General features: G+C 45.0%; 1 protein-coding gene across 1 annotated transcript; it reads left to right on the top strand.

The window, feature by feature from the left end:
• Positions 1 to 1,800: 1,800 nt before the first annotated feature.
• Positions 1,801 to 12,604, top strand: LOC311239726 (retinol-binding protein 1-like). The gene is made up of 4 exons (XM_084328144.1): positions 1,801 to 1,972; positions 3,986 to 4,164; positions 9,781 to 9,900; positions 12,315 to 12,604. The coding sequence occupies exons 1-4, from the start codon at positions 1,894 to 1,896 to the stop codon at positions 12,363 to 12,365; spliced, it is 429 nt and encodes a 142-aa protein (XP_084184270.1). The 5' UTR covers positions 1,801 to 1,893; the 3' UTR covers positions 12,366 to 12,604.

Here is a 12,604-nt window from a genome sequence, read left to right as displayed (position 1 = left end):
TTCACTCCCACATCAAATCTGTCACCAAGTCTGCCTTCTACCACCTCAGGAACATCTCCCGTCTCCGACCCTCACTCTCAGACTCTGTGGCGGAGACCCTGATCCACTCATTTGTCACCTCCCGGTTGGACTATTGGAATGGAGTCCTGTTCGGGGTACCCAGCAAAGCCCTGGACAGGCTCCAGTATGTCCAGAACTCAGCTGCCAGGGTTCTCACTCACACCAAGCCCTGGCAGCACATCACCCCCACCCTCATCCATCTCCACTGGCTTCCAGTCAGGTTCCGCATCACCTTCAAACTCCTGCTCCTCACCTATGAATCCCTCCATGCCCTCGCCCCCCGGTACCTGTCTGATCTCCTCCACCAGTACACTCCATCCCGGAACCTACGATCCTCTGATCTAGGTCTCCTCTCCATCCCTCGCACCAGGTTACGGACTTTTGGGGACAGAGCCTTCAGCGTGGCGTCCCCTACCCTCTGGAACTCTCTCCCCCCCGAAATCCGCAACGCCCCAACCCTGGACACCTTCAAATCCGCTCTAAAAACACACCTCTTCACCAAGGCTTTCCCCATCAGTTAGTTTTAGATTAAATTAGGTCCATTATCCCCTACTTTCCCTCATCCCCTCTTCCCCCTCCCCCCCTACTTTCCTTGCCCTATTTTTTGTCCTGATTGTAAAGCGACCTTGGGTTCTATGAAAGGCGCTATATAAATTTGATTTATTATTATTATTATTATTATGTACATGTCGAAATACTTCCCAAAGGTCAGTGAATTCCACGACCACAACACGAGAGGGAGTTCCACAAATCATGTTCAACCCAGATTCGGCTCAAACAAGGGACTAAACAGTTAAAGTTGAAGGAATGTGAATCCATATACCCTCCTTCAAAACCGCTCTCAAAGAGCACCTACGGGTGGCTGCAATTAGAAACTTGCCCCTGTAAATGTCCAACCCCCCCCCCCCCACCAATGTACAGTTTCTTCCCCTAGGCCTATATCTTTTTTATGATCTCTTTTTACTACACAGTTCTGTATATCTGTAGAGGCTATGTCTTGTATCATGTCATAAATGTCCTGATGAATTGAAAATGGGGGACCCCGATGTAAACAAGATGGAATTATTTTTCTGGTCTGCAATCTGCATCCTTTTAGCAGTTGTTTTGTATTGAGCCGTACTGTATTGTACCCATTCTGCAATCTGTTATAAAGTTTTCAATCAATCAAGCGTGCCTCGGAAACACTGAGTCTATGAGTGTCGCAACTCTCTTTTTAGAAGGCTCTGTGTTCAGCGTGTACCAATCAAGGAACCTATACTGTAAAGGAAGGAAGGGACGTCGCGTCATTGACTCACTGTGTACTGTAGTGCGTGAACGCACATTGGTGCCAAGTGTGGAAACTTTCAGTTCGGCCGACATTGAGTTGAATCAAATGGTTATTACTTTTACCTCGGATCAGTCGGATGTCAGAATCATCTGCAATTTGTTGCATTTAACGTTTGATATATTGGGTGGTGTATATTTCCTCAGATAGATGGTATATTTTTTATTTAAATACAGGCCGCTTCAATAGAACTGGCACCAAAGTCAGGCACCAAGCAGAGAATATAACGCTGTTATTCAGACGTGGTGGTGACCCTTCCTTATTTTATAGTTACCTTGGTTCCAATTTGACTTCGCGTGGAACGAGATGCTTGGAACGCGTGTCGGGGGAGGCCTGATGTTACCAAAAAAAAGGAAAGCAGTGAGTCATCAACTCATCATCGCCTCGGATTAACGTTTTGATTCAAATGGGATCGTTTGGACACAGAGGTCCGACATTCGACTGCGAGTAACCGACGACTTCGGAACTTTTTTCGTTCACTGGGAGTTTAAACCAGCAACACTGTCAAGATGCCAGTCGGAGTCGATCTGAATGGTTATTGGAAAATGATTTCCAACGATAACTTCGAGGAGTACCTGAAGGCTCTGGGTGAGTTCATTTAGAAAGATCAGACGGTTTCATCAGGACCAACACCCACAGGCACTCTGCTCTGGTCCCAGACCACCTAGAATAAAGTACGGCTCAATACAAACAACTGTAGGATGCAGACCAGAAAAATACTTTCGTCTTGTTTACATCACAGACACAGTAACTAAAGAAAGTTGAATAATCTGATTGAATCTGCTGCCTTGCATCTGTTTGGTTCTGACTTTACGCCCTAACTAGCAACCTGAACGCTCACCTCGTTTATCATTATGAGTTGACGAGGACCTGTCAAATGCACGATAAATACACGATAAATGCACTATTTCCAGCACTGACTGTTCCAAGACGGTAGAATAAGTCTAGATACCCGTTTCCCGCAGAGTATCAAGATCAGGTGCAAGTAGAAGAGACAGATACAGGATCGTAAGGTGTTAAGAATATTTTATATTTCATATAGGCCTACTATGGTTATACCAGTTGGAGAAAGAAAACAGTGACAAGCTTGTTTATTGTTTTTATTCTTGGTATTCAGTATTTGAGCTCTCATTCAGTAATAGAGCTCTCATTCAGTAATTGAACTCTCATTTAGTAATAGAGCTCTCATTCAGTAATTTAACTCTCATTCAGTAATTGAACTCTCATTTAGTAAACAAGCTTATTTTTTCTTTCTTCAAAATTAAAACGCATACAGAAATCTCAACACATCCTCCACTAACGACTAACGAATTTTGAGAAATCAATTAGAAAATGTGTGCCATGATTGCACTGAATTGTCCTCACTATCTATCTCCTCTCCTCTCTTCTCCTTTTCCTCATCTCCTCGTTTCTCCTCTCCACTCATCTCCTCTCCTCTCCTCCCCTCTCTATTATCTCTTCTCTCCTCTCCTCTCTTCTCCTCATCTTCTCCTCTCCACACATCGATTCCCCTCTATTCTCTCCTCCCCTCTCCTCTCTCCTCTCTTCTCTTCTATCATCTATTCTCCTCTCCTCTCCTGTCCTCTTCGCCTCTCCTCTCTTCTCTCATATTCTCACTCATCTCCCTTCTCATCTCCTCTGCTCTCCTCTCTTCTCCTCTCATCATCTCCTCTCTTCTCCTCTCCTCTCATCTTCTCCTCTTCTCTTCTCTCCTCTCCTCCCTCCGCTCTCCTCTTCTCCTCTTCTCTTCTCTCCTCTCATCTTCTCCTCTCCTCTCCTCTCCTCTCCTCCCTCCCCTCTCCTCTTCTCCTCTTCTCTTCTCTCCTCTCATCTTCTCCTCTGCTCTCCTCCCCTCCTCTCCTCCCCTCCTCTCAGCTTGAATTGCCAGGTCCTAGAACCAGCGCTCTGGGGAGATCTTTTATTTTTAGAGCATTAACTCTGTGGAATGGCCTGCCTCGGAACCTCTGCTGCATTTACAGTAGATTCACTTTTTAAAAGAATCTTAAATTGTTTTTAAATTGTTTTTAACACTGTAAAGTAATTTTTTGTTTTTGTTTTACACGAATGTAATTTTAGCTATATTAATTGTTACAGTAGGTTCATTATGCATTGTGTGTACTGACTTTTAATAATTTTGTTTTTTGCAATAGTGATTGTTTTTGTGTTTTTTTGTGTGTGGACCCCAGGAAGACTAGCTGGTTGCTATCGCACCAGCTAATGGGGATCCCTAATAAAATAAAATCAAATCAAATCAAATCTCCTCCTCTCCTCTCCTCTCCTCTCCTCTCCTCTCCTCTCCTCTCCTCTCCTCTCCTCTCCTCTCCTCTCCTCTCCTCCCTCCCCTCTCCTCTTCTCCTCTTCTCTTCTCTCCTCTCATCTTCTCCTCTGCTCTCCTCCCCTCCTCTCCTCCCCTCCTCTCATCTCCTCCTCTCCTCTCCTCTCCTCTGCTCTCCTCTCCTCTCCTCTCCTCTCCTCTCCTCTCCTCTCCTCTCCTCTCCTCTCCTCTCTCCTCTCCTCTCCTCTCCTCTCCTCTCCTCTCCTCTCCTCTCCTCTCACCTTATCCTCTCCTCTCTCCATCTGTGGTGACTCTCTCCATCACAGATGTAAACATTGCCAGCAGGAAGATAGCCACCTTGCTGAAGCCTGACAAGGAGATCACCCACGACGGAAAGCACATCTGCATCAAGACGCTGAGCACCTTCAAGAACTACAACATGGACTTCTTCGTGGGCAAGGAGTTCCAGGAGGACCTGTCTGGCGTGGACGACAGGAAGTGCATGGTGAGTGAAACACACTTCAGTCTTGCTACAGTATACTATGACTAGTATATACTATGACTATGTTATATACAGTATATTTCCAATGTGTTAATGAACCTACTGTTGAACCTGGAAGGGTTCCATTCCACAATGCTGTGTCCAGGTAGCAAACTTGTTTTCTAATGTTAAACACCCAAATGATTACACCTTTTGAAATGTCATAAACGTTTTCAGTCTGTTCACCTCATTCCAATTGTCGCAGCAGAGGCTGTCAAGTAAAGAAAATACATTTTTAAATATCGATACTTGCCGTCACTGTGTCGATGTAATATCGGCACGCAAAATATTGTGATATATATCGCTGTATCGATTTCTTTCTGTAAATGTAAATAATGTCCTGTTGGTAAAGAAGATTTGACCAGTGGGCAGTTCCACACGCCTGTGCCCCACCAGAGGGCAGTTCCACACGCCCGTGCCCCACCAGAGGGCAGTTCCACACGCCTCGTGCCCCACCAGAGGACAGTTCCACACACCTCGTGCCCCACCAGAGGACAGTTCCACGCCTCGTGCCCCACCAGAGGGCAGTTCCACACACCTCGTGCCCCACCAGAGGACAGTTCCACGCCTCGTGCCCCACCAGAGGACAGTTCCACACACCTCGTGCCCCACCAGAGGACAGTTCCACAGACCTTGTGCCCCACCAGAGGACAGTTCCACACCTCATGCCCCACCAGAGGACAGTTCCACGCCTCGTGCCCCACCAGAGGGCAGTTCCACACACCTCGTGCCCCACCAGAGGACAGTTCCACACCTCGTGCCCCACCAGAGGACAGTTCTACACGCCTTGTGCCCCACCAGAGGGCAGTTCCACACGCCTCGTGCCCCACCAGAGGGCAGTTCTACACGCCTTGTGCCCCACCAGAGGGCAGTTCCACACGCCTCGTGCCCCACCAGAGGGCAGTTCCACACGCCTCGTGCCCCACCAGAGGGCAGTTCCACACCTCGTGCCCCACCAGAGGGCAGTTCCACACGCCTCGTGCCCCACCAGAGGACAGTTCCACGCCTCGTGCCCCACCAGAGGGCAGTTCCACCCGCCCCGTGCCCCACCAGAGGACAGTTCCACACGCCCCGTGCCCCACCAGACGACAGTTCCACACCTCGTGCCCCACCAGAGGGCAGTTCCACACGCCTCGTGCCCCACCAGACAGTCTCATAAAGACAAACAAGTGGTTGAGCAGATATTGAGTGCAGAACTAGAGAAGGTTAGTGACTGGCTAGGCTACAACAAGCTGTCCCTCCACGTGGGGAAGACTGAGTCCATCCTATTCGGGTCAAAGGTCAGGCTCAGGAAATCGCCAGGTTTTAACATTAAAGAATAGGAGATACTGTTCTTACGGACAAAACATCTGTGAAATATCTTGGTTGCGTCCTGGAAAACAGCTTATCAGGGGAAAGCATGGCTCAACAAGCACTTACAAAGATCAATAACAGGACTAGATACCTAGCCAGAATCTCTCATTTTTTAGATCAGTCAGCAATGAAAATTCTTGCTGGAGCTCTCATACAGTGTCACTATGACTATGCGTGTGACTCCTGGTACAACAGCGCCCCCAAAAGTCAGAAAATAAAACTACAGACATCACAAAACAAGCTAATCAGGGTAATACTAAGGCTACCTGCCCGAACCCACCTTGACCCATCACACTTTGAGAACATGAGATGGCTAAAGGTGGAAGACAGAGTCAACCAAATAGGGATGTGCCTAGTTCACAGAATCGTGCACGGGGTAGTGCCAGTGTACTTCAACAACTACTTCAACCGAATCAGGGACACCCATGCATACCCAACTAGGCGCAGCTCAACTGACTTTGTGCCAGTCAGATTCAGGAGTTGTATGGGGAAGGAGTCATTTTTGTATTCAGCAGCTGTCTTTTGGAACAGTCTGCCCAGTGACCTGAAAATCATAGACAATGCTGATAGATTCAAGTCCAGCCTGAAGACATGGCTCAAAAGGGACTATACTTAACCTAGACACTCAGCAAAAGGCACCCTTGCATGTTTATGAGTCTGTTATGTATATAAATGTTAAATGGTATATGTGTTGTGATGTCATGTCTGTATGATGCATGTCTAAGCATCACATTCCCCTACCCCCCTACAAGGACCACAATGGAAATAAGCTGTGAGCTTTTTTGTGTTCATCCTTGGCAGTATCTCCTGACTGTGCTTTCTGTCACATGTTATTTTTATATTGTCAAATAAAGTCATTCATTCATTCATTCAGTTCCACACGCCTCGTGCCCCACCAGAGGGCAGTTCCACATGCCTCGCTGAGGGGAGGCTTTCCTTCTGATGTTCAGCCTAACTGTATTTTGTATATTTGCAGAAAGAAGTCATATTTTTCTGGGGGAAAAGTTACACAATGCAGGTTTACATTCAGATGAATCTTCTTTCTTGGAGGTTTTCTTGATGTTCAGCGCGGGCCTGCGTCACACAGCACCAGTTCTGGTTGATGCTCAGCGCGGGCCTGCGTCACACAGCACCAGTTCTGGTTGATGCTCAGCGCGGGCCTGCGTCACACAGCACCTGTTCTGGTTGATGCTCAGCGCGGGCCTGCGTCACACAGCACCTGTTCTGGTTGATGCTCAGCGCGGGCCTGCGTCACACAGCACCAGTTCTGGTTGATGCTCAGCGCGGGCCTGCGTCACACAGCACCTGTTCTGGTTGATGTTCAGCGCTGGCCTGCGTCACACAGCACCAGTTCTGGTTGATGCTCAGCGCGGGCCTGCGTCACACAGCACCAGTTCTGGTTGATGCTCAGCGCGGGCCTGCGTCACACAGCACCAGTTCTGGTTGTGGTAGGAGTTCACTATGTGTTGCTAGGCAACAAGGACGCCGCCAGCTTGACGATTTTGTCTTTCAACTTCCTGTTAGCGTGCAACACTGTGTCTTCATTTCAATTCAATTTCAAACCTATATTTAAACTTGAAAGGCAACTGAGGTTTCCCTCATACACACGTCATGTCGAGTGTACATACAGAAATTTGCAAGAAAAGCATATAAAATCATAACAATAAGACAACAAGGTGAGGCAAAAAGCAAGGATACCAAATCAATTAAAACATGTACAACTTGATTGACAAAGGTTCGAGATCAAGGTTTTAAACTCTGCAACAGAAAGGAGAATCTCAAGCTTTAAGGACTGTTGGAGTTCATTCCATGAGCTAGAGGGGCATCATAGCAACATGCAGATTTACCCTGTTCAGAGCAAACTTAGGGACCTTAAAGGAACACGCCAACTATTTGGGAAATTTGCTTATTTGCCATCTACCCTGGAGTTAGACAAGCAGATACATACACTTTTCTTCTCTGTGCATCCATTAGGCTTAGGGAACAGCCGCACCGTTAGCCTAGCTTAGCGTCATTCACTGGAAGTAGGTGTGCCAGTGTAGCCTAGTTCCCAACAGTCACGAAATACACTCCAAATACAACTCCAAAACTTTCCTGTAAACATGGTGTGACCTGTGTACAGTATTTACCATGTGGAGAGAAAGAAAATTTATATTTTCGTTTTCTAAGCAGATATACTCTGAACAATTTTTTGCCGAACCACTACTGCCTGGGCGCACTGATTTCATCACCGCAAAAGCCCTGTTGCTTTTTGAAAAACTCAAACTGGATTGATCTGATTATCTCTGAATACTGAATGGGATCAGAGAATTGTTCCACGCCTGGGGAAACAAACTAATTTGTAAGTTGATTATGAGTAAGCTGCCACTTTGTGTACTGATTGGAGAGAGAGAGAGAGAGAGAGAGAGAGAGAGAGAGAGAGAGAGAGAGAGAGAGAGAGAGAGAGAGAATGATTAAAAAGCAGCTGCCACTGTGTGCTTTGTTGTTGAATCTGTGTTTAAGTGTGTTTAAGAGCGAGAGAGAGTGAGTGTGTGTGTGTGTGTGTGTGTGTGTGTGTGTGTGTGTGTGTGTGTGTGTGTGTAGTGTTGTGGTGGTGGATGAAGATGAATTGCAGGCCCCTCCTACAGAATAGATGATGAAACACATCCATCTGGCTTCCTTCATATTTCATAGGAAATTAAGCAGGGAGAGAAAATACCTCCTTGTACTTAAATACCTCCTGGTACTTAAATACCTCCTGGTACTTAAATACCTCCTGGTACTTAAATACCTCCTTAAATACCTCCTTGTACTTAAATACCTCCTCACCATACCTCCTGGTACTTAAATACCTCCTGGTACTTAAATACCTCCTTGTACTTAAATACCTCCTCACCATACCTCCTGGTACTTAAATACCTCCTCACCATACCTCCTGGTACTTAAATACCTCCTTGTACTTAAATACCTCCTCACCATACCTCCTGGTACTTAAATACCTCCTGGTACTTAAATACCTCCTCACCATACCTCCTGGTACTTAAATACCTCCTTGTACTTAAATACCTCCTCACCATACCTCCTGGTACTTAAATACCTCCTGGTACTTAAATACCTCCTCACAATACCTCCTGGTACTTAAATACCTCCTCACCATACCTCCTTGTACTTAAGTACCTCTTGTACTTAAATACTTCCCGGTTCCCGGTTCGATGCCTGCTCCTCCCAGGCAACGTGTCGAAGTGTCCTTGAGCAAGACACCTAACCCCTAACAACTGCTCCCGATGAGCAGGTTGGCACCTTGCACAGTCACCTCCCCCGTCGGTGTGTGAATGTGTGAGTGAATCATGCGTAAAATGTGAGGAACAAATTGTAAAGCGTTTTGGATAAAAGCTGTTATATAAATGCACCATTTACCATTTACAATGGTGATACATCTGATGCCTGAATGATACACAGAGTCTCATGGCTGGACGCTGCCGCATGTCTATAAATCACGTCTCTGTAATCTAAAACAGACAGGAAAACTGCTTTTTCTAAGATAAGATATTTATTGATCCGCTTGGAGAAACTCATAGTGTCATAGCAGCATGGGGGAGGGGGAGGGGAGTTACGGGTATGGGCATGGTAATAGAAGGAAGACATACATTTAGGCAATAAAATTAAACAGTATAAACAAATGTGCAAATGAGGGTCTGTATGCCCTCATAATATATGTTACAATAACAATTTTGGTACTTTTGGGAAGCTGTCATCAAGCCAAATACCAAGCAATTTGTATTCTGTGACTCTTTCAACGTCAGGCCCATTCACAGTAGATAAACAAAGGTCATTGTAAACTATATGTCTAGATGCTCTAGAGAACAACATACATTTAGTTTTTACTAGCATTTAGCTCCAACCCCTCTCACATGGGAGAGAGACATGCTGGTGAACAGAATGTGTTGTCTCTCTTTAGACCACCATCACATGGGAGAGAGACACGCTGGTGAACAGAATGTGTTGTCTCTCTTTAGACCACCGTCACATGGGAGAGAGACACGCTGGTGAACAGAATGTGTTGTCTCTCTTTAGACCACCGTCACATGGGCGAGAGACATGCTGGTGAACAGAATGTGTTGTCTCTCTTTAGACCACCGTCACATGGGAGAGAGACATGCTGGTGAACAGAATGTGTTGTCTCTCTTTAGACCACCATCACATGGGAGAGAGACACGCTGGTGAATAGAATGTGTTGTCTCTCTTTAGACCACCGTCACATGGGCAGTAGGACCGGCTGGACAGACAGACCGGCTGGTCTGTAAGCAGAAGGGAGACATCGAAGGACGGGGCTGGACTCACTGGGTTGAGGGAGACGAGCTCCATCTGGTAAGAAAACACAATGTTATCTGTAGCAGCACATACTGTAGACTATACTCTGTCACCTGTAGCAGCACATACTGTAGACTATACTCTGTCACCTGTAGCAGCACATACTGTAGACTGTACTCTGTCACCCAGGGTAGATGAATCTGTAGCAGCACATAGACTGTACTCTGTCACCCAGGGTAGATGAATCTGTAGCAGCACATAGACTGTACTCTGTTACCCAGGGTAGATGAATCTGTAGCAGCACATAGACTGTACTCTGTTACCCAGGGTAGATTAATCTGCAGCAGCACATAGGCTATATTCTTTTTTATGCAGGGTAGATTCACAGTAAATTATCTTTGTATTTTTTTTTACTTATTTCTTGATTATTTTATTGTTCGAAATAAACTATTCATTCATTAATTTATATGGATACATTCCTGGTGAATGTACTTGGCAGATAAAGAGTTTCCTTCCCTCCCTTCCTCCCTTCCTTCCTTCCTTCCTTCCTTCCTTCCTTCCTTCCTTCCTTCCTTCCTTCCTTCCTTCCTTCCTTCCTTCCTTCCTTCCTTCCTTCCTTCCTTCCTTCCTTCCTTCCTTCCTTCCTTCCTTCCTTCCTTCCTCCCTCCCTTCCTTTCCTTCCTTCCTTCCTTCCTTTCCTTCATTGCTTTCCTTCTTCCCTTTCCTAGGGGAACCTTCTATATGAAGTCACTTCTGCAGCTCTGATACGGTAGCTTGACTGTGCAAATGTTGATTTTCCTGAACAGGATGAATATGAACAGCTTGAGCCTCGGGAAGGGAACCTCTTTTGTAGCAGATTGTGTTTGTGGAGCGTGGGAGAGGAGGCAGAATCTCGTCTCATTTCAAACCTTTATTTCAGCCTCGTAAGACACTGAGGTTTTACCCTCATTCACAGCGACGACGAGCTTACAAAACAAGACACAGTTAACAGTTGATTCATATATAGACACAATCAATAAACCATACAAATCAGCTAAGACAGTTACAAGTCGGCACACAGTGCTCAGAGATCATCCTTTTAAATGCAGCGAGAGAAGGAAGAGTTCAGCTTCAGCTGGTTGGTCAGAGAGATGTAACGTGTGATGTAATAACGGAACACTGCAACAGTATGTCTGGTGTCTTATAAACCCATGAGGGTTGGACACTAGTGTGCACGACACGGAAAATAAAATAATCAATCAATCAATTGAGCAGTAGCAGTTCAACGGTGCTTTTTATCTCGTCTGTGGAGTTCACGATGTACCAACGAAGTGAAACATTAGCATTTGAAAGGTCCTTATAGTAATGATGAGTGCATTACCATTTTCATCACCTTATCATTATGGAGTTTCATCTCTGTGATTACTGCCATCAAAGCTCAGTGAGAAATCATAAGACTGCCAAATTATTTAGTGGAAGTGATGCCAACAGATGTTCCCAATCAGTAGCCATGAAATTATTCATTAGTAAGCTGGTCCCCTGAGCAGGAGAGACACACAGTAGTCTAGACTCATGTGTAGAGCGATGGGGGCCTCTGGTGGAGGAAAGATGCACTGCATTCTAGTGGGACAATATCCTTAGTTTGTAAAGTGTTATTGAACAAATTAGATTAGATTAGATTATAATGTATTGGCATCATACAGCACAAGTACAGTACAACAAAAAGAGGTTTGGCATCCAACCAGAGTGCAAATATAACAGTAAAGTACAATAGTAATATACAATGTACAGGTGGTTAAACTGGGTATAATATATAAAAATGTGTACTACTGAGTAATAGTGCTAATCAGAGTTGTAGTATTAATATAGTATTAACAGTGATACAGGTATAAAGACACTATGGTAGTAAGTCATACTGGTCAGCAGTGTAACTAGTGAGAGTAGGTAAGCGATATGTACAGATATAGATATAGTATCTACAGATATGTAAAAAGGATTATATGGAAACCCAGCCCAGGGCCTAAATGAGAAAGTCAGGTTTATTAAAATACCATTCAATGTTTTATTTATATAATACAAAAGTATATATAATAATAATAATAATAATAATAATAATAATAATAATAATAATAATAATAATAATAATAATAATAATAATAATAATAATAATAATAATAATAATAATAATAATTAACCATCCCTGGATAAGACTACAGGCATACAAATGAATACATTATGTTGTAGTGTTTTTCATTTTGTATTTATTCGTATGCCTGTACTCTTATCCACGGTTATGGTTAATGAAACACTCTTGCTCATGTTCTTCACACACAACTACACACATTCACACTGCCAGCACAGCATAGTGCCTTGCTCAAGGGCACGCCGAGGGTATCTGTTGACGGAGAGGAGAACGATGTTCTTCAGGCTTAGACTAAGAACTGCAACGTTCAGTTCCTTTCATTTTCTGTCTGTTCTTGTTCTTCCTGCAGGAGCTGCGAGCTGCTGGTGTTGTGGCCAAACAGGTGTTCAAGAAGTCCTGAGAGGGCCAAGCAGGTGTTCAAGAGGTCCTGAGAGGGCCAGCCCATCCCTCCATCCATCCATCCATCCATCCATCCATCCATCCATCCATCCATCCATCCATCAGATCCATTTCAGACAGACAACTCTTGAGTTGAAGCGCAGGCTCTGTCTCAAGGCTCTGTAAGGTTACATCTGAACGTAGCGTTACTGTAAGGTTACATCTGAACGTAGCGTTACTGTAAGGTTACATCTGAACGTA

The sequence above is a fragment of the Notolepis coatsorum genome (genome assembly GCF_963971535.1).
Source record: "Notolepis coatsorum genome assembly, chromosome: 13".
In the NCBI taxonomy this organism is placed as follows: Eukaryota; Metazoa; Chordata; class Actinopteri; order Aulopiformes; family Paralepididae; genus Notolepis; species Notolepis coatsorum.
Note: the sequence above shows the minus strand (reverse complement) of the source record. Positions and strands in the feature narration are given on the sequence as shown.